Source organism: Antechinus flavipes, chromosome 2 (genome assembly GCF_016432865.1).
Source record: "Antechinus flavipes isolate AdamAnt ecotype Samford, QLD, Australia chromosome 2, AdamAnt_v2, whole genome shotgun sequence".
NCBI classification, from domain to species: Eukaryota; Metazoa; Chordata; class Mammalia; order Dasyuromorphia; family Dasyuridae; genus Antechinus; species Antechinus flavipes.
The window spans coordinates 355,109,145-355,136,697 of record NC_067399.1 but is presented as its reverse complement, the minus strand read 5'-3'; the positions used below and the strand labels follow the sequence as shown (position 1 = coordinate 355,136,697).

At 34.8% G+C, this 27,553-nt stretch overlaps 1 protein-coding gene across 2 annotated transcripts in view; it reads left to right on the top strand.

The window, feature by feature from the left end:
- SOCS4 (suppressor of cytokine signaling 4) overlaps nucleotides 1-25,779 on the top strand; it is a 39,650-nt gene extending 13,871 nt beyond the window's left edge. The window contains exons 2-3 of one of the 2 annotated variants that reach the window (XM_051978094.1): nucleotides 13,514-13,581; nucleotides 14,321-25,779. In XM_051978094.1, the coding sequence (XP_051834054.1) occupies nucleotides 14,416-15,723 (1,308 nt within the window). In that variant the 5' untranslated portion in view covers nucleotides 13,514-13,581; nucleotides 14,321-14,415 and the 3' untranslated portion in view covers nucleotides 15,724-25,779. The remainder of the gene's footprint in view (nucleotides 1-13,513; nucleotides 13,582-14,320) is intronic. The other variant, XM_051978093.1, reaches the window with a different exon arrangement.
- The last annotated feature ends 1,774 nt before the right edge of the window (nucleotides 25,780-27,553 follow it).

Genomic DNA, 27,553 nt, shown 5'->3' with positions numbered 1-27,553 from the left:
TCTGGTAAAGGCCTCATTTCTCAATTATGTAAAGAACTGAATTCATTTTATAAGAATATAAACCATTTTCCAAATGATAGTCAAAGGATATGAACAGTTTTCAGATGAAGAAGTCAAAGCTATTTCGGCATATGAAGAAGTATTTGTGATTAGAGAAATGCAAATTAAAACAATTTTGAGATTTGGCTGTCAGATTGGCTAATATGATAATTACTTTATAAATTACAAAATTAGAAAAGTTAGGATGTGGAAAAATTGGGACACAAAAGCACTTGTTGGTGGAGTTGTGAACTGATCTAATTCTGGAGAGCAATTTAGAACTATGCCCAAAAGGCAACCAAATTCTGCATATCCTTTGATCCAGCAATGCCACTATGTGGTACTTTCATACTCATCATTAATTGGTTCAAGAAGGCACAATGAGTAGTAAAAAACAATGAGTACATGAACAAATTTTTTCCTATAAGGAGTACATCATCTATTAGAAATCTACAGCCTAACCATCCCTCTCCACTTAGTTCCCTAAAGGGACACTTGGCACTTCCAGCTGCAGAGAAATAAGCCAAGTCAGCTCAGCCAGACTCTTTCCTTCTTGGCCTAACTTATTTTCTGAGAGGAACCTTTATGCTTTCTCCCATCCTATGTCAGCCAATCTTGGAACCCTGAATGTGGAAGAAGAAGCTATGATCTCACTCTAGGACTCAGGGCTTCCAAAAGTCATGGGTCCTCCACCTGGGCTTGGGCCACTGTTGCTTGCAGACTATCACTTCTGCTTCTCCTGCTAAGCATACCAGGACTCCATGTCCCATCCATCCAGTATTATTGTATTGAGAGTCAGTAGACTATGTGCTGCAGCTGCATTATGCTGCAGAAACTGCCCAGTAATTTGCTCACCAATGTGCACAACCTTTACATGATAGATTCCAAACTGAGAGTCCTACACACTATCATCTTCATTGGGAAGGAGTATCCACACTGAGGACAATAGCACGTCATCAGGGATTGGGCATACCTGTCTACCCTCACATCCATACTGCTCAACCTAGATGATAACCAAGTGCAAGGAGTGCCAATTTCTGAAAAAGCTGAAGTGCTAAAGCATTTTTTTCTTGTTAAAATTAGCCAAATAACTAGTTTGAAGAGTTTCAAAGTAAACAAGTGCCACGGTACCCCTGTACTAGGTATGTATTCCAAAGAGATCATAAAAAAGGGAAAAGGACCTATATGTGCATAAATATTTATAGTAGCCCTTTTCATGGTGGAAAAATAATGGAAATTGAGGAGATGCCCTTCAACTGGGGAATGACTGAGCAAGCCACAGCTTGTGCAATAAGAAATGGACAGGCAGATTTCAGAAAAGCCTGGAAAGATTTGTAGGAACTGATGCAAAGTGAAATTGACAGAATCAAGAAAGCATTGTACACAGTATCAGCAACTGATCAGCTATGACTCAGCCTTCTCAGCAACACAGTGATCCAACACCAGTACAAAGGACTGTAGAAAGAAAATCTATCAATATCTAGATAAAAAGCTGATGGATTCTGAAAGCAGATCAAAGCATACTTTTTTAAAAATTGTATTCCTTTTTGTGTTTTTGTTTTCTTTTTGATGTTTTTGGGATGACATGGGGTGGGGAGAAAGCATAGTCACATCAAATTATCTACTATTTTAGAAACAAGGGAGGGAAGGACAGGACAAAGAAAAATTTAGAATTCAAAATCTTGTGAAAATGAATTTAACATTCATGTAATTGGGGGGAAATACTACTTTTTTCTTTTAAAAAAAGGCAATAAAACACATTCTAGCTGTGTGACCCTGGGCAAGTCACTTAACCCCAATTGCCTCAGCCAAAAAAAATAAATAAATAAATTCAGAAAGACAATAAAATCAAGATGTAGTACACAGGCAAAAAACAGTGTTTCCAAAATTGGAAGAAAAACAGGAAATGGGGAAGGGGAAGGGGAATCTTTACAAGTTTCTGTGATAAAGATCTCATTTACAAAATTTTAATGAACTGAGTCAAATTTATAAGGACTAAGAGACATTCCCACATTGATAAAGAATACAAATAGGCAGTGTTCAAAAGATGAAATTCAGTCTATCAAGAGCCATATAAAGTGCTTTAAGTCACTAACTGAGAGATGCAAATTAAAACTCTGAAGTTTTAGATCAAAGATGGTAAAGTTGACCAAAAAAGTTAAATGACAAATACCAGAGGTGCTTTGGGAAAACAATGTTTTTGATTGGTGAAACTTAACTGGTCCAGACATTCTCAAAAACAATTTGATATTGTGCCCAAAAAACTAATAAAAAGTGAATAATATCCTTTAATAATTCTACTGGAACTTTACTTCCAAAGAGATCAGGAAAAAAAACCCATGTGTAGAAAAATATTTTTATCTGATCTTTTCATTGTGGCAGAAAATTGGAAACTAAATGGATCCCCATCAGTTGCGGAATGGCTGAACAAGTTGTGAAATATAAATATGATGGGGTATTATGCTATAAGAAATGATGAAAGATTTAGTGGATTCAGAGTGTAAATTTCAGCTTCCTGTTTGGCAATGGTTAATGAAGGTTTTTTTTGTGTTTGACTGTAAATATTTGTAACACATTTTGTTTTTTTCTTGTTTTTTTGCATTGGGAGAGGGAAAATGGGAAGAGAATTTGGAGTTTAGAATAAAATTTATTTTTTAAAAAATGTCAACATTAGTAAAGATGTTGTTATCCTAGGGAATAAACCAGCAAAATCAGAACATAAGCTGTTTTCTTAAAAACCTATTTAATTTAGTGAATTTTCTTAATGCTTCAGTACTTCAGTTGACCTCTGATCTCTGATCAGTGCCCATATTTCTTTCATTATTAGAGATCCCAACCCTTGTTTACCATCACATTCTATTCAATTCTTGTTCCTCTTCTGTCAATCCTACAAGAATCTACCCAGCTTGCTTGAGATCTTTCTTTCTTTTTTCTTTTCTTTCTTTCTTTCTTTTTTTTTTTTTTTTTGCTGAGGCAATTGGAATTAAATGACTTGCCCAGGGTTACACAGCTAGGAAGTGTTAAGTGTCTTGAGACTGAGAGCAGATTTGAACTCAGGTCCTATTGACTTCAGGACTGGTGCTCTAGCCACTGCCCCAGCCAGCTGCCCCTCTATAGATTTTTTTATATTTTGTGGCTAACAGTAAAGATCTTGAGGTATCTTTATCCTAATTCTCGCCATATAACCAGCCTTCCTCCTTTTCTGAGCAGATATTTCCTTGATGTGAGATCACTATCATTGGGTTCATTTCTTTCAGTACCATGGTGGTTTGGATATTTTGCATACTCACTGGACAGAGATTAAACTTTAATTAAATTTATATTTAATTTGAGGACTTAATGGCATTTGTTTATAAGATGATTTTGAATTGTATCTGAGAATCTTCTGTCCCTTTTTTGAGTATTGTCATATCTTGAAGAGGAAGGTGGTGGTCTTTTAAAAATTATTATTGTTTTCATGGGTTGTCATGGCCAAAGAATTTATCATCTAATGGCCAGGATCTTGATGACAAAGTTTCTCCATAGTTGAGTCTGCTCTGTCCCACGAGATAGAATTTAGCAGTGCTATTGTATTAGTAGCATAATGTGGTGTTCTCTTCTTTTTGTATAATATATGATGGTTCTCTGGGAACAGGTTTCTTGGGGAGGTTTTCTGGAGGCAACCTTAGTTTCAATTCAGTTCAGAGTAATAATCACTTCAAAAGCAGCCAGCGGATAAAATCCAAACATTTATTTTCTCCTTCCAAGTCTTGTCTCTTTCCTTGGGCCTGGTTAGCTTTCTTTAGAGGTCTCTCTCCCTCCTTGGTTCCAAGAGCTCTTGCAGCTTGTCTTTTAGATCTTCCAGCTTCTGCCTCTAGCTCAACTCTGACTCGTGGCTTTTCATTCTCCAACTGACGCTCCCCTCTCAATCTTTTCAATTGAACTGACTGACTGAAGCTCTAAGGGCTTCTTATATATGATCTCTTAAAGGTGTGAACCCAAAGGTTGACTCCTCCTCTGAGAGAGTGGGATTACGGGAGGTGTGAATTCACAAAGTTACAAAGTTAACTTTGTGAATCTTCTGTACTTGTGAACTCCAATGTGTGAGCTCTAATGAGTAACTTTCTTAAAGGTGTGAGCTCTAATGTGTGAATTCTCCCAAAGGTGTGAACTCAAGCATTGTTTCTGTCAATATTAGTGACTTAACACTTTGTAAGGATTTGCTCTAATGTGTGAACCAATAAGCATTGTATCAATTCCATTGAGTTAACACTAGGATTCTAATAGCATAACCCAAATTCTTTAGGTCACCTAACATGCCATGATGAGTAATCTCAGTAAGGCTTTGGAAAGGAAATTTTTTTTCTCATTAAAAGTGATTTTTTCCCCTACTGTTAGAGTTTTAAATAATAAGTGGTAAAAGTTTTATATATTTTGACCCATTTTCTAGTAAGAAAAATGACAGATATTCAACCCCAGAATATCATGAAAAGCTGTCTGACATAGTCAAATTTTTTTTAGAGTTATTTTGTTCCAGAACCTTTCATAACTGCTCATCTTTAATGTCAAGTTATTGTATAACTTGTCCTAAATATGTTCATCTCACTCTGCATTATTTCATCATACTAGCCATCCAAATTTCTTTGAAATCAGCCCTTTTGTCATTTTTTGTTATAACAGAAAAGGTTTTTTTTTTAAGTTACTATAGTATTTGTGCTATCTTTTTAATATCTAGTTAACTTCAAATATGTGTAGTGAATATACAGATATATGGGAATACAGTCAGTATATATGAAGGAATTGTGGGTACAGAAAGAAATCAAGAAGAAACATCTGAGTCAGTCAGTTTATTACTTACACAAAGGCACATGTGGGCCATTGTCTTATTCTTCAGACCTCCCCATCCCCAGGCACATATCAATGGTGGCTTGGTCATACAGCAGGTTTACTCCAAATAAAAATCAGATCTCCTATCTTTGCCTTCATATCAGATTGTTGCATAGATATCCTGGATTAGGTAGGAAGGGAACCTTAGGAGTAGTCACCCAGCAGGGAGTCTGGCAACACAGACATTTTATGCATCCAAATGTATAAATATATTATATATAAATATAATATATGCATACCTATATACACATACATATACACAAGTAACTAAAAGGCAGTATTCCTTATTTTTTCTTTATGTCCATAGATTACTTCAAAGAATGAAATACATAATACAAACTATCATAACTGTCCCCAACAGTCGTTGGTACAGTAAAACATTAAAATGTTCACTGATTCTTCTCTTCTCAAGATTAAATATTCCCAATTCTTTCAACTAATCCTCAGGTTACATATATTGAAGGCTCTTTACTATCTTAATGATCCTCTTTTGATAACATTCCAGCTTTTCATTGTCCTGAAAGCATAGTGCCAAGAACTTCATATATTGCACAAGGGAAGCTCTCGTTTCCCTTATTCCTGGAAGCCAGGTCTCCTAATTTTGCCCAAGGTCACATTAACTTTTTCTCATTAAGCCTGTAGCCCAATACTTCTTTTTCAGAGTAATTGTTGTAAATTTATTTTTCTATACCCAAGTATAGCTTCAGTTACTTCAGTTAATCTCACCAGATTGAACTCAGTGCTAGCCAGTATTAGTCAAGATCCTTTTAGTTCACTATTCTGCCATATAATAATATAACAACCATTATAACAAACATTATCAGGTACTTATTATGTGCCAGACACTACGATAAGTTTTAGGAATACAAAAGCAAAGGGGAAAGTCTGCCCTCCAGAAGCAAGGGAGACAACATATATGTTACACATATATGTTTGTGTGTGTACATAAGACAAATCACATATAAAGTAAACTTGGAAAGGGAAAGAACTAAAATTTGTAGAGGACCAAAAAAAGCCCCTCATTTTAGTTAGGACTTGAACTGAGTTTTGAAGGAAACTAGAGTTTCAACAAGCAGAGGTATAGGAGAGGATTGCAAGCATGAAGACAGCCAAATGATGTCACCTGTAAATTTGATGAATATATCATAATATCAAACACGTGTATCATCTACTTGCAATAGCTTTTTGTACTCTTTGACCTACTTTTGAGGTTCTTGTTTATTCCTGATAAACATAATTTTATCAAATAAGCAAAATAATGCTCTTGTTCAATTTTGGACATCATGTTTTATGAGGACTTTGATAAGCTAGAATATGTTGATGTGAATGAAGCTAGAACAAGAGTTGATGTGAAGCAAAGAAAATTGAAAACATGCCACACAAGGATCATTTGAAGATAATATGTAGTTAATTTGGCACAGAAAAGTCTTAAAAACCTGATCCTTGTCTTCAAATAATTGAACAGTCATCATGTAAAGGAAGGGGTTAGTTTGTACCTCTTGACTTATTTTGCATGCATAAATTCTTTGGGTGGTATTCATAAAACAAAATATGAACTTCATTCTCACATAATTTATTATTTCACCAGTGGGGAATGAATATTCAGATGAATGAGATTTTAGTTTATGTCATCTTATTCTACCGGAGTGTTTCTGTAGATTTCATTAACTCCTAAATCTTTGAAACATTTAATTGCCCTAATACTAATAGGCTAGTAGCCATTATCTTGGAAAAACAATTAAGCAGTCACATTGTCTCTGTTCTATTCTAACTCATTCCACAGGAATGGATATAGCAATATACTATAGAAAGTGGGCTGAAAAACTTTTCCTTGATGATCTAATTTTATTTATTAGAAGACTAGAAGGAAGCAAGCAATGTCAGATACTTCATTCAGTCTTTCCCTCTATAAATGTTGCTCAGACTGACAACAAAATTTTAATATGCCTAATGATTGAAGTCAGTTGGCAAAGTTATATGGGAAGATGTGTTTGGCATCTCTTCAACCTTGTTTGTAATCTGGGGAGTTTCAGATATTTGGGAAGATATGTGTATTTACTAAATTTTCACCTTCACTGAGAGACAAGCTTACCTATTGACTCAGGAGTGGGCCTTGAAGCCAGGAGGACCTTAATTGAAATCCTGCCTCTGGCACTTAAAGTACCTGACTGTGGGCAAGTCATTTAACCTTTCAGTTTTCTCTCTATGTAATAATCAAACTTAAAAATTATAAAGAAGCTACCAGCCTACATTGGTAGGGAGTTCCTTATGTCAATGAATTCACAGGTCCAGTGCCTATTTCATAAGTAAATCTTTTCAAGAACTTTTCTGACTTTTATGGAAATGTTTTGCATAACTTCACATGTGTTTCTCTTAATGAAGTAGGATGGGATGGGGGGAGAGAATCAAGAACTCAAAGTTTTAAAAACAAACATAAAAAATGTTTTTACATGTATCTGGGGAAAATAAAAATATTAAATAAAAAATGCAATAATAAAGAACTTTCCTAAGATTTGAAAGATTGAGTAACCTTTACAGTAAATCTTGTTAAAATATTGTCTTTTAAATTATTGTAAAAATAATAATGATAAGCAATAGAAAGAGAAACTAGAAGGAAATCTGTTGAAAAAGTAAGGTATAATTTCAAAGAAAAACAAACATAGCTGGATAAAATTAAATACTTGTTTATTATACTTAATGCTACCAAATGGCCACTAGGCCTTTTTTTTTTTTTTTTTAATTTTCTTTGCTTTGGTATTTTCTAGTTCTGCTACTTTATTTCTTACTCCAGTAAAATTTCTGCAGTTTGCTTGCCTTCATCAAGTCAGATTATTAAGTTCATACTGCAGAATATCATACTAGGTATTTAGTGGAGATAGAAAATTTAGATAAGATATAGGACTTGCTATCATAGAGCTAGAAGGAAATAATACATAGATAATTATAATTAATAATAATTCTTGATGCATGCATTAGAAAATTACTCAACTGTACAAGGTAAAATCTGAGAGAGACATTGAAGAACATGAGGGTTCAGAGAAGGAGAATGGGTAGAGAATTCAGAGAGAAGACTTTGTAGGTATAGTAAATAACCTAAGCAAAAGTATAGAAATAATATTTTGGAGATAAAAAATAATTCGATTTTAGCTGGAATTTTGGAATGTTTATAGGGCTATAATAAAGAATAAGAAAGAATAAGCTGATGCCAAATAGTGGAAGGCCTTGAATTCTAGACAAAAGATGTTATAAATGACATTCTGGAACACATACACACTCACATAAACACAAACACATACAATCTCAGGATGAATGAAGTAATTTAAACTTTTAATATACTTCTGCAGAAGTGGGTATAAAAACTCCATATGAGTTCACATAAAAATTCACATAGAAAGGAGAACAAGCAATACTTTTAAAGTTAGTCCTACTCTTCCCTTTAGATTTCTGATTGGTCAGAGCCATTCCAGTGTACAAGCTTCCTCAACCATCCCTTATATATTGCTCCTAGACATGTTTCCTTCCTTGGTCATATATCTCATGTTCAAATATGGCAACTAATTCCACCCCTGGAGTGTGTCGGGTAATATGCAATAAGCCTTATTAAGCAAGTGCAATGAAGAAAAGTCTTCTTCTAATCATCGATCCTGGCTGATTTAAGCCAATTTCTAGCTTGCCCCCTTTATCAGGACTTTGTGGTTAGGCTGGTTTCATCTTCTGAAAACTCATTAGTTGGTAGTGATATCTTACATTACTCATTTCTTTTTAATAAAGATTTGGTTTCCACATCTTTTCTGCAGCTTCTTCTTCAAACCTTTTAATATCATCTCATATTTCCTCATTTATATTTTGATCTTCCTCAAAAGTAAATATTCTCATTTAACATTTTCCCTTTAAACTAAAAATTTGTAACTTTCAAGGACTAAGATTTAACAAAGGAATTCAGTAAACTTGATCCAAACAGGAGGATAATAAAACAATAATATATTCCACATTCCTTAGCTAGTTACACAGCTCTAAGTAGATCCTCATTTCCAACTTGTCATCGTTCTTCCTTTATATCTTTTGGGAAGATGATATTCTGGGGACAAGGGTCAGAGATTTGTTTTTCACGGGAATTGTAGCTACTTCAAACTGGAAAGGAGTATAGAGTTGAGTCATTCTACAGGGTCCCAATTTTAAGGGGTACTGAGCCTGAGGATGGGTCAAGAGCAGCATCCAGTGGATTCTGAATCAGATCCCTGAAGTTGCTGTAATTAGCCAAAACCTAAAGGAAAACAAACCTAACAAGCAGAAGTTAGGTAGTTTGGAATAGACCAGTCCACAAGAGACTGCTATATATGAAGTGGCTTCATCAGCATGCCAATTTCCTATGACTTGATCTGTGCATATCAAATAAATTATCATAAGAAAACATGTCTGTGCCACAGAACAATTATTCCTACATTAGTAACAAACTTGAATAAAATTGATTTTTTTGATGATTTAACACAAGATATCCTATTACATTCCTTTAAGAAAACTACACTAAAATTATCTTCTCCAAACTATACAAAATAAATTTCAGCTTTAGTTTAGTTAATCAATAGATGGATGAATAGGTCCTACAGACAGTTGTATCAATATTTAAATATTCTCACACCATTTTGAAACATATTTTTCATACTAACATATGCATCCAGCTGCAGATTAGATAATGAGGCCAAATATTCATTTACTTATTTATTTAGGATATTGTGACTATACATACTTTAATAGTTCTCATGGCTTCTACTGACCACTTGCTCTGATTATAGAAATTTGCTGTAAGAAGAAAAAATCAGAGGCATGATTTTAACAGGAGAAAACAGTTCTCAACTTCTACTTCTGTTTGACTAAAGCTAAGTCACAAGTGACAACCAGTCTTGCACTAATAGTCCCACCTTATAGCCAGACTCAGGAATAATTAGGTGGGAATCATTATTATTCAAAGGAACACAACTGGGAGACTGAATCAGAAGGATCCCATCTTACGCAGAGGCCAAAGTTGTCCTTCCAGTTCAGATACAGATCTCCATCTGTAACAATTCAGGATCACTTTTATCTGAGTACCTTGTGGCATATTTCTCTCAGATGGTGGATTACTGACTTGCTGGTCCATCAAACAATTATATCTGAATTCAAAATATATCCAAATATATCAGTTATATTCCCAAAGAGATTTCATCTCAGATAGCAAGTTTCATTTTTCAAATCTTTGGGTGAGTTTAGCTCTCAAGAAACACATATTCTAAATAAATATTGACTATCATCTTACATTAAGAGATTCATCCCAGAAAATTCACAGCTTATCTTGATATCGAAGTATATGGTTTTAACTTCAACATTATTTAAATCATTTTGCTTTAAGATGTTCAATAACCAAAAACTCAGATTATAGAAATATGAAAGTTCTGAATTGTATTTTTTAAAAGCCAAATTTTGTCTATGGCAAAACATGTTCAGTTATTAGCCATGTTCAAAAGGGACAAAAACATAAGCTACTATTCTCAGAGTACCTTTAAACAATGAAAATAGCTTTAAAATGACTCAATATAACCAATTAAATTAGCCATATTATTTTATCACAATGATAAAAGTTTACTAAACCTCACATACATACATAGAGGTTTCACTTAACAGCTTTGATCTTTTTGAAATTTATTTTCTTCTTCTTGAGTTTAAATTCATTCTGATATAAAAGGCAGTCATTGGAAATCATTTCTATATAACAAACTCAGATTTTCAGTTACCCAGTCCTGGTTTGGAAACTAAAACCCAAATAAGCTCTTTTCCCAGTAGTGAATATATATTTATTTATTCAACTTCTTGATCACAAGATGATTTCAAGAAAAAAGTAGGCTTTCAAATTAAGGGGAATCAACAAAGATCCCAGAGAATGGACTGAGCTTGCTATTCCAGCCTGTTTACTTCAATTGTCCTTAGCTGTGCTCTTTGATATACCTCCCCCGACTCTGAAGGGGGAAAAAAGGTGCTGTACACCTTTTACTTGAAAGTGAACTGATAAGGCTTTCACCTCATCCCTCTTGTTTCACACACAGTAATTACCAATTTTAGGGTTTAACATAATGACAGTAACTTCAAATAACTTAGAGTTATTCTTTATTCTTCTCAGAATTTTTTTTAGCATTAGCCATAATTTTTCTCTTAACTCATAAGCAAAGATAGAAATACCTAATTTTCTAATTTACATTTACTGGTTTAAAGAGGCTGATAAGCTTTACATTACCTTTTAAGTTTTTCAGTTTATATTCTAATAACATTCAGTTTATTGGATAACAAATTAAATCTGGGTTCTAAAATCTCAGAAAGAACCCATTACTTATCAGTAATTCCTAAGTCTCATCATTCAGTAATGGATTCAAGTGTTACAGAATTTTCTTATCCCAAGCATTACACCTCTAGGAGTTTTCAGGAGGCTTCCCCCTTTTTTATCTTAAACGTTTCCCTTTTAGTTAAGGAAGAAAACAAAAACAATTCTTAAAATTCACGTAGAACAAAATCTTATCACAAAAATGGATAGAAGTCTCATATGATGTATAATTAAGTTTCCGCTTTTAACACATACATCAGTTTAAAAACTATTTTAAAATTAACCAGTACTTTAGTTTGTGAGATCCCCTAAATTCTAACTTAGATGTTCCACTCAAATTCAATCATCTCTTACTTGTCTTCCCAAGTCACACAAACCTTTTATCTTTTGTAAAGCCAGGTTAAGTGCCAGTTTTGCTCCAGATGGGCTTTTACCTTGAGTTTCTTCCTAGCATGGTTCCACAAACCTGAGCTGATAAGGAAGTTACAGGCTCCTTGCTGACCAGAGTTTTTCTGCTTTTCCCTTTTTCTAAAAGTTCCTAAGTTCTCTACATGTTTAAACTTTCTCACTTAACCTTTCTATTTACATATCCCTTTAGTGGACTTTGAATTAAGTTTCTTTAAAACTTCATGTTTCATTTCTTTCTCACTTTGATTTGATACTTGTCCTACTCTTTTCCACTTGCTTTTATCATCTTCACTGAACTGAATATATTTCCTTTCTCTTTCCATTCCATTTGCCTATCCTTGTAGTAGGGAGTGGGGATGATGGGCCTAAAAGAAAGATTTTCTTTCCTTTGAAATCTTCAATCTTATCAATTGCTTTAAAAAAAAAATTAAGCTTTCTATAAAATAGCCACTTTTGCTTAAATTCTGCAGAGAATTGCTAGACAACTTAATGATTAATCTCAAACACCACTACTTCTCCCCACCCTCCACCCAAATCTGCCAAAAATGTTTTTAAGCAGTTCTACAACTTTAATTAACTAACTTTATTTCTAACTTGACAAGTGCTAAATGAATCCACAAAAAAGAAGTCAGATTTTTTTCCTTTTTAAGGTGGTAATTAGGAATATTAATAAATCTTTTCCTAGTGCTCTTTCTAACTGCAGCTCTTAGTTTTTCTTTCTGGCTGTATTTAAAATCTTTCAGGATAACAGAATCTTACAACACAAACGCAACAGAAACATCATTAGACATTTTGTCAACACTTCTGTACAGACAGACAAAATGATAAAACAAATACAAATTAAAGTATTTGCAAAGTACAGTTGCAAGATCATATTGTAAATTAGAGATCTTTTCTCAGGCATTGTTTTCTAGAATCCAGGATTGTACCAGGACCACACAGATTTTTTATTTTTTTTTTTTTGCCAAATAATTCCCAGTGTCTGACGAGACATCCCAGGAGTAAGTCCTTTGGAAAGAAAACAACTTGCTCCATTACCATGACCTTTTTCCACTATCCCAAAGGAGGGGAGAATACTAGAAAAAGAGATAAGAAAAAGCTTGAATATTTTAAATCCTTTTTCTTAGGATTTTCCTTATCCAGTACCATCATACCCTTCCCCATCAGACTGCTTCTATGAACTTTCCCAGGAAAGATTCCTTGAGTCCCTTCCATATCTTAGGTATCTTTGAATCACTCCCATCTCTATATCAAGTCTATTAGCTAGAGTTTAGTTAACCCAGACTAAATGATTCCCAGAGATAAGGGATCCTTCCATTCCTAAGCCTGATCCATTGACTCATTCTGAGAGAACCCTGGATCAACAAAAACAATACTTTCTGCGAATAATTTTCTTGCCTTTGTTCAGTATATCAACTCACATGATCCTTGGTCATTCATTTACTTATCATTTGCTGATTCAAGTTTTTGGAATGTTGAATTTCTTAGTTCTTCTCTGTCAGAATGGAGAAGCCACTGCACAAACAACAAAGCCTCCAAACTCAGCTGGGGTGCCTGCTCTGTTCTGAGGGTGTGGCCAACCTCATTCCAATGATGTCATCCCGGATGAGCCCCCCTCTTGTTAATAAATAACTTTTTGAATCCAAAAAAAGGGGGATAGTAAATGAACTATAGGATGAGTAAAATACTTAAAACTTTTGATACATTGCTGAAGAAATGGTATAAAAACTCCATATGAGTTCATATGCTGATCTAAAATGGATAAGTTTTACTCTTCCTTCAGAGTTGTGGTTCGTCAGAGCCTTTCCAATTTACAGGCTTCCTCATCCACCTCTTATATCTTGCTCCTAGACATGTTCCTCCTCCCTGGTCATGCATCCCATATTCAAAGATGGCAACTAACCTCAAGGGTGTGTCAGGTAAGATGCAGTGAGCCTTATTAAGCAAGTGCAATGAATAAAAGCTTTCTCCTGGTCATTGACTCTGGCCTATTCAAGCCAGTTTCTAGCCTACTCCCCCTTTATCAGGACTTTGTGGTTAGAGTAGTTCCTTCTTCTGAAAGCTGGTTGGTCAATAGTGATAGTTTTCTTATATTACCTTGAATTGCAACATCTTGTGGAAATTTAGCTTTGAGTATTTCTCATAAAGATATTTGAACTTCACTAAATAGACCACAGGAAGAGCTACTCAAGATTTTTGAGCAGAGGAAAGATATGACCAGACCACTGCATAAAAAAGTTGCCTGTTACTACCTTTTCCAGAGTCTCCTAATATAGGTTTTAAATGGAGAAACATTGAATATACATATTATATAAGTAGAAAATATTTGAATTTTCATCATTTACATTGTGGCTGAAAATAGAAGAGTTTGGCTATTGCTCAGCTACATCATTCTCTGAAGTTATCAGTTTGTGATTAAAAACAATTTGTATAATGGCAAGAACAAAAAGATCCTGCAACTACCTGTACATTAATTCCCCGTTCTATATCTATCTTTATTTATCAATGATAATTCATTAACTTACTGAGTACCTGCTATGTTCAAATTACAAAACTGTGTTTTTCACAACTTTTTTTTTTACCAAAAGTTGGGATTTAACATAAACTCTGATAAATGTATAATAAATGGTTGATAAACATTTTTGTTTGTTTTTCTAGATACTTCCATAAAGGACCTAGAAGAAACTTCCTCCTTGAAAGCCTGAAAAATCAGCATATATAACGCCTGGACTTGTGGATATTAGTCTGAAAAAATGGCAGAAAATAATATTAAAAATGTAGATGTAAGACCCAAAACCAGTCGGAGTAGAAGTGCAGACAGAAAAGATGGCTATGTGTGGAGTGGGAAAAAGCTCTCTTGGTCCAAAAAGAATGAGCACTCTTCTGAGACTGACACACCAGTTGCCACAGAGAAAGTTGACATCCCCGTAGGGAGCCCAGAAAGGAAGCACAGCTGTTCGTCCATTGAGTTGGATTTAGATCATTCATGTGGGCACAGATTCTTGGGCCGGTCTCTTAAGCAAAAATTGCAAGATGCTATGGGGCAGTGCTTTCCCATAAAAAATTGTAGCAGTCGACACTCTTCAGTGCTCCCATCAAAAAGAAAAATTCTTATCAGCGAACTCATGTTAGATAAGTGTCCTTTCCCGCCTCAGTCAGAGCTGGCCTTTCGTTGGCATTTAATTAAACAACACACTGCCCCTCTAACTCCAAAATCAGATAACTGCAAAAGCACAGACTTATCTGAAAGTGATATGAGGGATATCCAACTGAAGGAAAGAGCTATCAGGGAAGAAAGTGTAAACTCTTTTTCACATACTCAGGTTCAGCCATGTGACACAACTACTGACAACCATTCACATTATGCTCCAAAGACAGCTTCTGTAATGAACCTGGCATCTAATACCAGTATAGAAGATAGTGATATGGATTCAGATGATGAAATTTTAACATTTTGCACAAGTTCTAGGAAAAGAAACAAATCAAAATGGGAAACTGATGATGAAATGCTGCAATTGGAAATGCCTCCTAAATATCACACTCAGATAGATTATGTTCACTGTCTTGTTCCAGATCTCCTTCAGATCAATAACAATCCATGTTATTGGGGAGTAATGGACAAATATGCAGCTGAGGCATTACTGGAAGGAAAACCAGAGGGAACTTTTTTACTTCGTGACTCAGCACAAGAAGATTATTTATTCTCTGTTAGTTTTAGACGCTATAGTCGTTCTCTTCATGCTAGGATTGAACAATGGAATCACAACTTTAGCTTTGATGCACATGACCCTTGTGTATTCCATTCTCCTGATATCACTGGACTTTTAGAACATTATAAAGACCCAAGCTCTTGTATGTTCTTTGAACCACTTTTATCTACTCCTTTAAATCGGACTTTCCCCTTTTCCCTTCAGCACATATGCAGGACAGTTATTTGTAACTGTACAACCTATGATGGCATTGATACCCTCCCAATTCCTTCATCTGTGAAATTATATCTAAAGGAATATCACTATAAATCAAAAGTTAGAGTACTCAGGATTGATGTACCAGAACAATAATGCCAGGAGGATTAATGGTATTTAACTGACTGATTACATAAAAGCTCTTTCATGGCTTTTCTAAATTTTATTTTCTTTTTACCATTTTGAAATTTTTTGTGAGGCAAAATTCAAATTAACTTGAACCCTAATCTTTATTTTCAGATACTTTTTTGGGAGGGCTGGTGATAAATACTTATTTTAATATTATCCACTAAGACTTCATGGACTTTAAGAAAAATAGGTCTTCTGAGGTACCTTGTAGCAGTTATTCTTTGGACTTTAAATTTTATTTTAAAATTTTTAATTTACATAACTACAAAGATGTTAAAAATCATCCTATAAATGACAAATTAAAAATGGAGTGTCTTTATTTTACACATTTCTTTAATATTAAGTCAATGTCCACCATAAAAAGTATAATTCTTTGTTAATCTAATCCTAACATGACTATTCCTTGATGTAAAATAGTTTTTCTAGTAGTGCTTCTCCATTCTTCCAGTAATATGGGACTATCCTTTTAATATTTATACCATGTTTCAGACTAACATAGCAGACCTTATATATTCATAATTTATTAATAATGGTATTAAAGATGACAGAAAACTTAACTGTAGATTAAATGATATATCTGATAGCATAAGAAGCTTACACAGCAAGTGTCTGCATAGTTTCCAGTCTGTTCTTTACTAAGAATTTCATCATCAATTCCCTAGTGTCTTTCTCACTCTGCCATTACTTTCTAGATAGAAGCCTTTTATTTAAGAATAAAACTCATGCAGTATTTTAATTTTTAGAGGTTAATTTGAAAGAACTGCGTATTAGAGATTTAAAAACTGAATGAGCTTTATTCTGCCAGTGAGGATGAAGCAAAAAAAAAAAAAAAATTCTATTTTAGAGGTATTTTTTACTATTTTAGATATAATAGTACCATTTAGTGTACTTGAAGAAGTCATTTTCTAAGTGTTCTCAGTGAAGTAATAAGAGATCATTACTTACTCATTAGAAAGTCTAATATCTATAGTCACATAGTACTGCAGTAATTTTACAATGACTCCTTTGACTTTTAGCAGGTAATTCTTTTTTTATTCTGTAACATCTAAGATTTGGGACCATATTCATTTAGGAATTGTTCCTATAAAGCCTCATTAGAGAATACCCTAGATCTATTATTTCTTGCTAGATTTTATTCACGTAACTGCCACAAATTTTATACTGGGGACCAAATAATATATCAATATATATATATCAAATTCATTTTCTATTATTTTCATTTCATTATTTTGGATTCAAGTCCAAGTTTTGATAATTAGGTAGCAGGGTAATAATCATCATGGTGCTATTATGTTTGGTATTTTAAAAGAAAAAAAAGTGATTTGCACATTCCAAATAAAATTGTTCTTGTCTTCAAAATTGACTTTAATGTGGCTTTGGACAAGGAAAGGGAACAACCAAAAAACCATTTCTACAACCATAGTCACTAATTTTAACCCACTTTAAGGCATTAGTAAATCAGAACTATGATGGTATATGTTGATAATATTTTGAATCTATTATTCCAAGATTAGGAAGTAGTTTATATATAGCATTTGATTCAGAGTTGAAGAGAAATATCCTATCAAACAATATTTCCAGTTAAAGATTGAGAAATTATTTTTATTTAGATTTCAATATGCACATACATAATTCCTTATTTGTCTTCCAATTAGTTAACATTTTGCATTTATTGGTTTTGCTATGCTAATTTATGCACTATTTCCTTATTTGTGGCTTTAAAAAAATTTTTTTATTGACTAACTCCTGAGGTCAAAGAAATTTATTCCAGAAATAACTAAAAAGTAACAAATATTGATCCATAATCAATGTTATTTATTTTTAGGAATAACATTTATTTATTTTACCCTTTCACTAGGAACACTAATACTGCATGGTACAGAATGATAACTTCAAAATAAAAATCTTTGATTACCGTAAAGTCAGAAACCAAAAAATTGTTTAACCTTTTAAGATACCTTGTAACTAGTGATCTTTAGTTGGGCAAAAATCCCTGCACAAAGATTTTTCCTTGAAATGAACAATTACTTTTTAAAATAATAAGCTCAAGTGATCTTAAAGTGATAAGGCCAGAAATCAGTTTAAATACCAAGATATATAAATTTACTGTCAAGATAGAGCCATCCAAATGCAAATTGCTTTGAAAGTGTAGAAAAATATTGGACATTATATTATCTATCTGTATTATGAATCTTTTTTCAACATACAAAAATCTTACCCTGTTTAACTAACACACTTATAAAAATTCACTTTTGAGAAGGGAAAGACAGGAGAGAAAGCAAATTGCTGCTCCTTTTTTATTACCAGGGGAAAAGTCCCCTTACCATCCCCAACTTATCAGAATTTGATAATGAAAATTTCTGTTTCTGTGAAACAATTATTATTTTAATAATTTTTCTTTTAAAAACTTATCAGAACAGATTTACCTAATTGAAGAGTTGCCAAAGAGGGGGAAAAAAGTATGGATACTTTTGTAAAGAAACAGAATCTAATTCTGTCAACTCTTTTGTAATGAGTAAAAATTAGTATTTATAAAGAAGTCATCTTCTGAGTAGCCTCATAATATTTAAACTATGTTATGATATATTTTCTGTGATTTTGCTGTTCTTTCAGTATCTCTATGGTACTAATAAATGTGGAACATAAGTTTACAGTCATATCAGTAGCCATGAAGGTCATCTGCAACAAAAAATAACAAGAAATAGACTGATCCATCCTGATACATTTTGTATTTTTCCCTTATATGTACTTCAGTAAGAAGAAATTTAGGAAGTAGTAATAAAATGTTTTGATATGGTTATGGTAGTGAAGGAGGCAGGCATAGAGGAGGGATTTGGTAGATTCAAAGAATGGAATATCAAAGGGACTCCTTTGACTTAGGTGAATGTACATTTAACAGACTATATAGTGTTTAGGCTTCACCATTAGAATATAAAATCAAAGGAAATTTATAGATGTCTAATTACATGAGATTAGAATGTTTTAGAGGAAAAGAAATAGGAAGTTAATTTGATTAAAAAGTAACCTAAGCATGAAGCAATCAGTTGTAGCTGCCTATTAAAAGATACACTTGAGAAAGCATTTAGCATAGTGGAACTGAGTAGAGCTTATTTGGCAAGGGGATAAAGCTAATAGAAACAAGATAAAATATTTAAATTAAAAATTTAGGCATTACCTTAGGGAAATCTTGACAGTGAGAATTACTTAATCACTAATAGCTCAGCTGGACAATACACTTAACTGGTTTAAAAACAATCTTTGCCGGAAATCAAACTTGGCTTTCTATCAATTTTTCAGGACACCGTAAGAGAGAAAAAAACCAATATGCTGCTGGTGCTTCATGTGCTTTTGAGAAAAACTACTCTGGATTTCTAGCTTCTTTGACAAATTGTATGAAACAATCATACATGGTCTTACTTTAACCACAATGTGCTCTTAAATAATTCAAAAAGAGTGCTTTAATTTAAAGAGAAACCTAATAGGAAGAGGGATGAAGGAAGCTTTTAGTCAGCTTTGGGGCTAGAAATAGTGATTTGTTGATCAATCCTATATTTCCTGAATTTTAACTAAAAACTAACTAGTCCAAATGAGTGGCTTTCATTTAAAGTTTGAACCTCCTTGCAAATGTTTTACTAATTAGTTTAAAATCTTTCTTTTAAAAATAGAACATAGGAGATACAGGACTTAATTTTTTTGTCATATAAATTCCTCTTTTATTTTTATCCCTATAAGTATTCATGAGCCAAAGCCCTTAAGAGGATAAATCATCAGCTTTCTGTCTGTCTTTAGTTTAAATCACTTTGTAGATCCTATAATAGAAAGACAACTTCCTTCCTATGGGGAAAATTATGATCTATTTTCTTTCAAAACATTTCCTTTCCATTTTAAAATATATTCTGATGTTTTTCTTGTCATTCTTAGTTGTAACCAGAATCTAATCTTTTATATTGATATGATAGTGCAGCTTTCATTGAATAATGTTCTTTAACTTGGGGGAAAAATTTTCAAAAAGAGGAAATTGATATTAACTTTAAAAAATATTCAAAATCAAGATTTGCATCTGTTTCTTTTTTTCACTTGGAAAAATATCCTTTTAAGTTTCTCAGTCTTAACATATTCAAATAAAAATCATCTTATTCCTAAAAATATCTGAAAGCACAAGAACATATTTGTAGCTGGGCACACAGAAGAATGAGTACTGTGTGTCATTGTACATGGGGCTAAATTTTTTTGTATGGTTGACTATGGTTATAGCCAATGAAAAGGTTGAACTTTCAACCTATGGGTATATTTTTAATTGGGTAACCAATAGAAATCTTTTTTTAAAAAATTGTTAAGAAGCTGTGCCAATTAGCATGACAGTGGACTTGGGGAAAGTAAATCCTAGTCCCTACTTCATCTTTATTTTACTATGTAACCTTGGTAGGCTAAACTTTATAACTTCATATCCTAAATTATAGAATAAGTCAATACTTGCCACCTGGCTTCCTTCATTCTTTGGTGACATTTTGAATTTCTTAAAAGGTAAATACTATGCAACTAAATTGTAATGGGTTAAGTGGTAATATGGTAATATGATCATAAACGGTCAAAGTATTCCCTGTATGTTGGGCAAATGAAAAAGTCATCCTCCAATACTTCCAAACAAAGGTTTATCTTAATTTGATGATATAAATTAGGACACTAATTTTAATTTGACCCTGAGAATCCTATTATCCCTAAAATAGAAGTTGGTTTTACTTAAATTTTGCATTTAAATGAACAGTAGCAATGTTGTACCCACATGAAATTTTATAAAAATTCGATTTTAGTAAGAATTATATAACAATCTGATATTTTGAAAATTAATTTATGGAAAAAAAACAAAATATTTACTCTAGTTGAATGAAACAAGAGCCTTTAGACTTGAGCCACAGTGTAAAAATCAATTTGCTTAAAATATGCTGCCTTTTCTAGGATTGGAAGTGTAAAGAGTATAAATTGAATGATATATGTTTGATGAAGATTTAAATAGTTCTTTTAACTATTGTATAGTCTTGACTATAGACTATTTCTTTTCTGTCTTCTACCAAAAGAAATATACTATATTCCCATTTTGTCTTCTATTCTTGAAGTTGAATAAATATTCGATCATTTTAATGTTTCCTCATAATGGAAGAATTAAAAGAAATTTAAGTCAATTTTAATTTCTTAATTAAAATTTGGTAAATATAACCTTTGTATTGTTTGTATCAGAGAAAAACTCGTGTTCCTGGCACTGTACTGAGACAAAAGATAATTCTTACCTTCAAGGATTTTACTGTCTAAAGATAGCCACTACAAGCAAATTTATGCAAAGTAGGCTATATACAGGATAAGTAGGAAATATTTCTTGTAGAAGGTGGAAATTTATTTAGGACATTACATAGGGAGATGATCAATTGACAGCCTAGTGACAGTGTTAGTAAAAATATGATATTTACTGAGAGGCTTTTCAGCCCAACACAAGTTTAACTTTTCTGCTCCACTTGGATAATAAAGTGTTAGACATTGGCAGCCAGGGTATAGTCATACCCAGGAACTCTCAATAAGATCAATTTCCATAGGGAACTGTGGAGGATAGGCCATTGAGGCAAGAGATGACATGACTTCTTGGGGTTGGTATCCATACGGGTCCTTTTTTTCCATCTCTAGGGCAGTTATGTATAGAGCCAAAGAAAAATCTGTGTAGTTGCTTTCTCATAGTTAATAGCCAAAAAAAGTGGGTAAGGAGAGAGAAAGGACTATGTGAAAGATTTCCTCAATGATCATCAAATCTAGAATTCATTTATATCAATTCCCTGTTATGAATAGACAAATGGCAGCTGGAAGCTTAGAGTAAACATAAAGGTGAATAAAGTTATCCTGCCTATAGCTGCAGCTAATTATGACTTCATCAGTAGAATGGGCTAAATATTGAATAAGAGGTTGTCAATGTTACTCATACCATTTTCTCTATTCTTGTGGTTGGGATTAATCAATAGTAGTTCACCTTCACTAGGGAAAGGTGCAATATATCCTTATTTTTCTTGAAGCTAACTGAACTCTTTTTGCCAGTTTGACCTGAGAGAGACTCAACTTCCTAAAGTCAGTAAAAACATCAGTGATCTAATGCTGACCGGAGCCAGATGAGAACACATATTGAAGCCCTATATGAGATGGTGGTTCATATAAGGAATGAGGAATGGAAGAACAACTAAAAACAACCAGGGACTAGCCCCATTGGTCAAATTTGGAAAAATACAATGTATAAAGAGAACACAAATGTTTATTTAGTACAGAATAAGTCACTGATATTCACTTCCCTAAAGTCTAAAAACAAAAGCCTATATGCTTAATAGGTACTGGGTTTTGGAAAACCCACATTCTCCATAAGTATCCTGATGAGCCCCACTTACCAATTTACTGACAAGACTCTTTTTCTTCAAGGGGTGCCTAAAACAATTTACAATCCTGGAAGACCAAAAGTGAGCCACTGGGCAGACTTTCTCTGAGCTCTTAGAATGCAGTAGGGATTGTTTGGGAAGCTTTCTATCCATAGACACCAAATTAAGGAGTTTTTAATAGCCATTTGGGGGTGACCAGATCATTTGGCTTCTAGAATTTAAAGCTTCCCAAAATAACCACTCACTATGTCCCTTTTGAAAAGGGTCTGCCTATCTGGACTCAGTTATTGAACAGGTGAGATGAGGTCATACCCTCACTATCCATCTAGAATTGCCTATTAAGAATTGGATGTTCTAGTTTTTTGTTTTTTTTTTACTACATATCTAATATTTTAGATATAACATTCCATACAAAACTATTGACTTACAGAATTCAAGACTGTACCTAGCTCTTACCTTTTTCTCTGGCCTTATATGGCCCTTGGGCAAGATGTTCCCCCACCTTTGCTCTAGCAAAATATATAGCCCATAGGAGGCTTCAATTTTAAATGGATCTGGTATATTCAAGACTAAAAAAAAAAAAAGATCCTTCTACTAAATTTACAATCATTTTCTGGTACTATTTAGGATAATACCTGCAAACTATGTTACTTTTCCTAATTTGTTAAGCTCAAACTACCTCCCTGGAGGCCTCAGGATTAGCCAGAGAAAGGATAAAAGACCTTGGTCTTTAGTGGGAGGAGTTAATAAGCAGGCCAACTGCCAGGAGTTTTGCCAAAGATCTCTTCTCGATTCTGGAGTCCAGAATCTCCAACTTTCTCCTCCTCCTCCTGCCAGCACCCCTCACCCTCTAGTCCTTTCCTACAATTATCTTAACATCAAATCAGCACCAATGGTGAGAAGAGCTATTTTTGCAACCATATGTTAACAGAGTCATTGTTATCAAATAGGCAATTAGCCTTAAGTGTTGATTCAAGTATACCTTTTCATAGTTTCAGCCTTTTACATCTCCTGCTTTCTTTTGTTTTAGAACACAGATGGTCAGCCCTCCCTGACTTCTCAGGAAAGGAGGTAAAAACACCAAAAAGAAAGTGATCACATCCCTTTTGACTTCTCAGGAAGGGAGGTGAAAGCACTAAAAAGGAGATGATCACACCCTATCTGACTTCTCAGGAAGGGAGATGAAAAACACCAAAGGGAAGTGGGGATTTAAGCCAGATATTGTTAGTGGGTTTCTGGGCTGAAGGGTCTTATTAGAAACAGGTATACACAAATCCATCAGTGTGGTGTTCTTGTTCTTTAAGATAATGGTTCTCTCTGGGAAAGAGTAGGTTTCTCGGGGAGATTTTCTGGAGGCAGCCTTACTTTCAGTTAAGATCAATAATCACTTCAAACACAGCTAGGTGATAAAAGTTCAAATGTTTATTTTCTCCTTCCAAAATAGCCCGGTTAGTTTTTCTTAGAGGCCTATCTTTCTGCTTGGTTCCAAGAGCTCTTGCCGCTAATCCTTTGCCTCTGCTCCCTTCAGCCTCCAGCCAGCACAAAGGTGGAAGATGGAATGAATCTGTCTTGCCTCCGAGAGAGGGCTTCTTGCTGAACTCACTTGATGCTCATTTTTCAATCTTTTCAGCTGAACTAACTTGACTGGCTCACTGAAGCTCACTTCTCCGAGAGTGGGATTGTGGGATCCGACAATGGGATTATGGGTTTCCTCCCAGAGTGCTCTCTGACCCTAAGAGTTTCTTGCTTATATGAGCTCTCTAAAGGTGTGAATACAAGCATTGTTTCTATCAGTATTAGTGACTTATCACCTTGTAAGGACTCCCTCTAAGGTGTGAACCAATAAGCATTGTATCAATTCCATTAAGTGAACACTAGGATTCTAACACATCAGATTGGGAGGTATTACACAAGCACATACCGTGTTTCCCCGATAATAAGACCTATCCCGAAAATAAGCCCTCCCCTTACTGTGTAAGATTCCTCTAAAATAAGCCCTCCCCCTAAAATAAGACCTATTGAGATTGCTACTGTAGTGAAGGTGATCCCCTGCGCTACACGCTACATTATGGTACCCTCTGTTTGCACTGTCCTCCCCCTCCCCCCCAGTGAAACGCATGCCGCGCTCCGAGCTGCATCCAATCAGAGCTGCAGCAGTGAGCGTGTCATCCTGTTCTTCCTTTTTTTTTTTTTTTTAAATAACTTTTTATTGATAGAACCCATACCAGGATAATTTTTTATAGCATTATCCCTTGCATTCACTTCTGTTCCGATTTTTCCCCTCCCTCCCTCCCACCCTCCCCCAGATGGCAAGCAGTCCTTTACATGTTGAATAGGTTACAGTATATTCTAGATACAATATATGTGTGCAGAACCAAACCGTTTTCTTGTTGCACAGGGAGAATTGAATTCAGAAGTTATAAATAACCCCGGGAAGAAAAACAAAATGCAAGCAGTTTATATTCATTTCCCAGTGTTCTTTCTTTGGGTGTAGCTGCTTCTGTCCATCTTTGATCTATTGAAACTGAATTAGCTCTCTTTATCAAAGAGATCCACTTCCATCAGAATACATCCTCAAACAGTCTCGTTGATGAGGTATATAATGATCTCCTGGTTCTGCTCATTTCACTTAGCATCAGTTCATGTAAGTCTCGCCAGTCCTCTCTGTATTCATCCTGCTGGTCATTCCTTACAGAACAATAATATTCCATAACGTTCATATACCACAATTTACTCAACCATTCTCCAATTGATGGGCATCCATTCATTTTCCAGCTTCTAGCCACTACAAACAGGGCTGCCACAAACATTTTGGCACATACAGGTCCCTTTCCCTTCTTTAGTATCTCTTTGGGGTATAAGCCCAGTAGAAACACTGCTGGATCAAAGCATCCTGTTCTTCCCCAGTGATTTGCTTGCTGGCACCATTGAGAGCAGTGCCGCAGAGGAGAGCTGAGGCAGGACAACATAAAAATCCAGTATGTAAGCGGGAATGAGGGGACATTATGGAAGATAAAAGGGGCATGATGGAGGATAAAAGAAAAACTCAGGGGGCATGATGGAGGATAAAAGAAGAACTCAGCCAGCACTCACTGTGCTAAAGAAATGAAGAACTTCCTTGCAGAGAGAAGAATAGATCAAGTAATGATTCCTCCAGGAATGACTGCCTATCTCCAGACCCTTGATATTGCAATAAACAAGCCATTCAAGGACCATTTGCGCATGTTAGTCAATGACTACATTGAAAATAGAATGGAAAGAAATCAGCGTGGAAACTTTGTGAAGCCCTGTCTGCAAGAAGTCGTGACTTGGGTAAAGAAGTCATGGGATAATTACTGACAGCTGTGTCGTCAAGGCACTACGAGCAGGTTACCTGGACAAGACATGGTCATTTAAAGAGAGCTATATTGCTGGATATGACAGATTGGGTCCACTTCTTCTGAAGGAAATAGAGGCACAAGACATCCAGGATGGAATTCAGGGTACGGACACTTATGATGATGTTGTTGAAGAAGATGACATGATCATTATTGAATAAAGGTACTTTTTTTGTTCACATTTACCTGTTTATTAAAATTGCTGTCAATGTTCATTAAAATAAGCTCTCCCCTGAAAATAAGTCCTCTGGTGTTTTTCTGTCCAAAAAAATAATAAGACAGTGTCTTATTATCAGGGAAACACGGTAGCAATATAATACAGGCTAAGTGATGACTCTCCCCACAGCTGGTGCAGGCTCAATGTGGTGTAACAGACATGAATTGTACATGCAAATAGTGATATAACAAACAATATGAACCAACATGGTATTGTAAACGAGGAGGGTATGTAAATAACAATCACACATAGGCCTCCTTCAGCACCCAAGAGATAGTCCAAAACCAATTTATTGTCCATTGCTTCATGTGTTAAGGAACACAATGATTCCTGCAGATTTTGAAGTCTTGCAACAGTCTTATCACGTCTCAGGGATTCCAATGATTCTTGAAGGTTTTGAAGTTCTGATCAGTCTCATTAACAATTGTTGATGTCCATGAGTCAATTGCCATAATTGCCATGCTCTTGCAATGGTGGGTACAGTCAGTGATTGAACGACCCGATGTTCTTGGGTCTTCTTCGTTTGGAAGGCTCTCTTCCATCTCTCTCCAAAGGACAAGGCAAATATGCCTTGTTGGCACCCATCTGAGTCCTTCTCCATCTGTAGTGATGCAAGCAAACCCTCTCCCCCAAGCAGTTAAGGTATCTGGTTCCTTCTATTTAGCACATTCTTGTTATGGGCCAGAACTTGAAACAAGATGCTAAGTCACTGGAACTGATAGAGAACTTCTATGCTTATGTATTTAGTTCACACATTAGAGTTCACACCTTTCATGCCTTTAGAGTTCATACCTTTAAGAGAGCATATATAAGGAGGAGCCTACTAAAGGACAAGCCCACTAGAGACTGGGAGATTCACAAGTCAGAAGCCCACAAGCCCACTCTCGGAGAAGGAGTCAGATTTCATTCCTACCTCCACCTTTGTGCTGGCTGGAGGCTTTGGATTCAGAGGGAGCTAGAGGCTGAAGCTGGAAGAGACAAAGGACTAGCGGCAAGAGCTCTTGGAACCAAGGAGAGAGATAAGCCTCTAAGAAAGCTAACCAGGCTATTTTGAAGGAAACAATAAAGGATCTGGGTTTTAATCTTTGGCTGCATTTGAGGTGATTATTCCACAGAACTGAAACAAAGGCCCCTCAAGAAACCTGCTCCCAGAGAACATTATATTTTAGAGAATAATATTACATTTTGGCGCCCAACAGTCCTAATTCAGTGGAAAAGTCTCCTCGACCCAGAAATTAGGGTGAGTACAAAAATAAACAAGGAAATTTTGTTAAAAGGATAAAATAGTATTTCAACTAAAATGGGGCAGATGTTTAGAAAACAGCCTTCTGTTTCTCTTCAAGGAAAATGTGTAGAGAGTATTGTCAGGGTTATGAGAAGCCAAGGATTGATTATAATTTGGGAGCAGATCACTGAATTTTTAGAAACTCTACAGTACACATCTCCTTGGTTCTGTATGGGAAAAGAATTGGATCTAGACAAGTGGAAATTAGTATGAGAGCAATTTTCTCAATTCTACAATAAAAATGGACCTGACTCAATTTCCAAAGACACACTTAATACATATAATTTAATACAACTGGCTTTAGGAAATTATATGTGTTAGAATAAGGAAAAAAAAGAAAGAGCAGTGGGGGAGGTGCCAACTAAACTAGGCGAAAAAGATGAACAATCAGATAAGAATTCACAGCAGGAAAAATTAGATCATTCCCAATCCCCTGACCTACCTCCCTCAATTCACCATGAGTGGAGGGAGAAGGAGGAAGGGGAGAGGCAGTAACACAATCAACCACCTATTA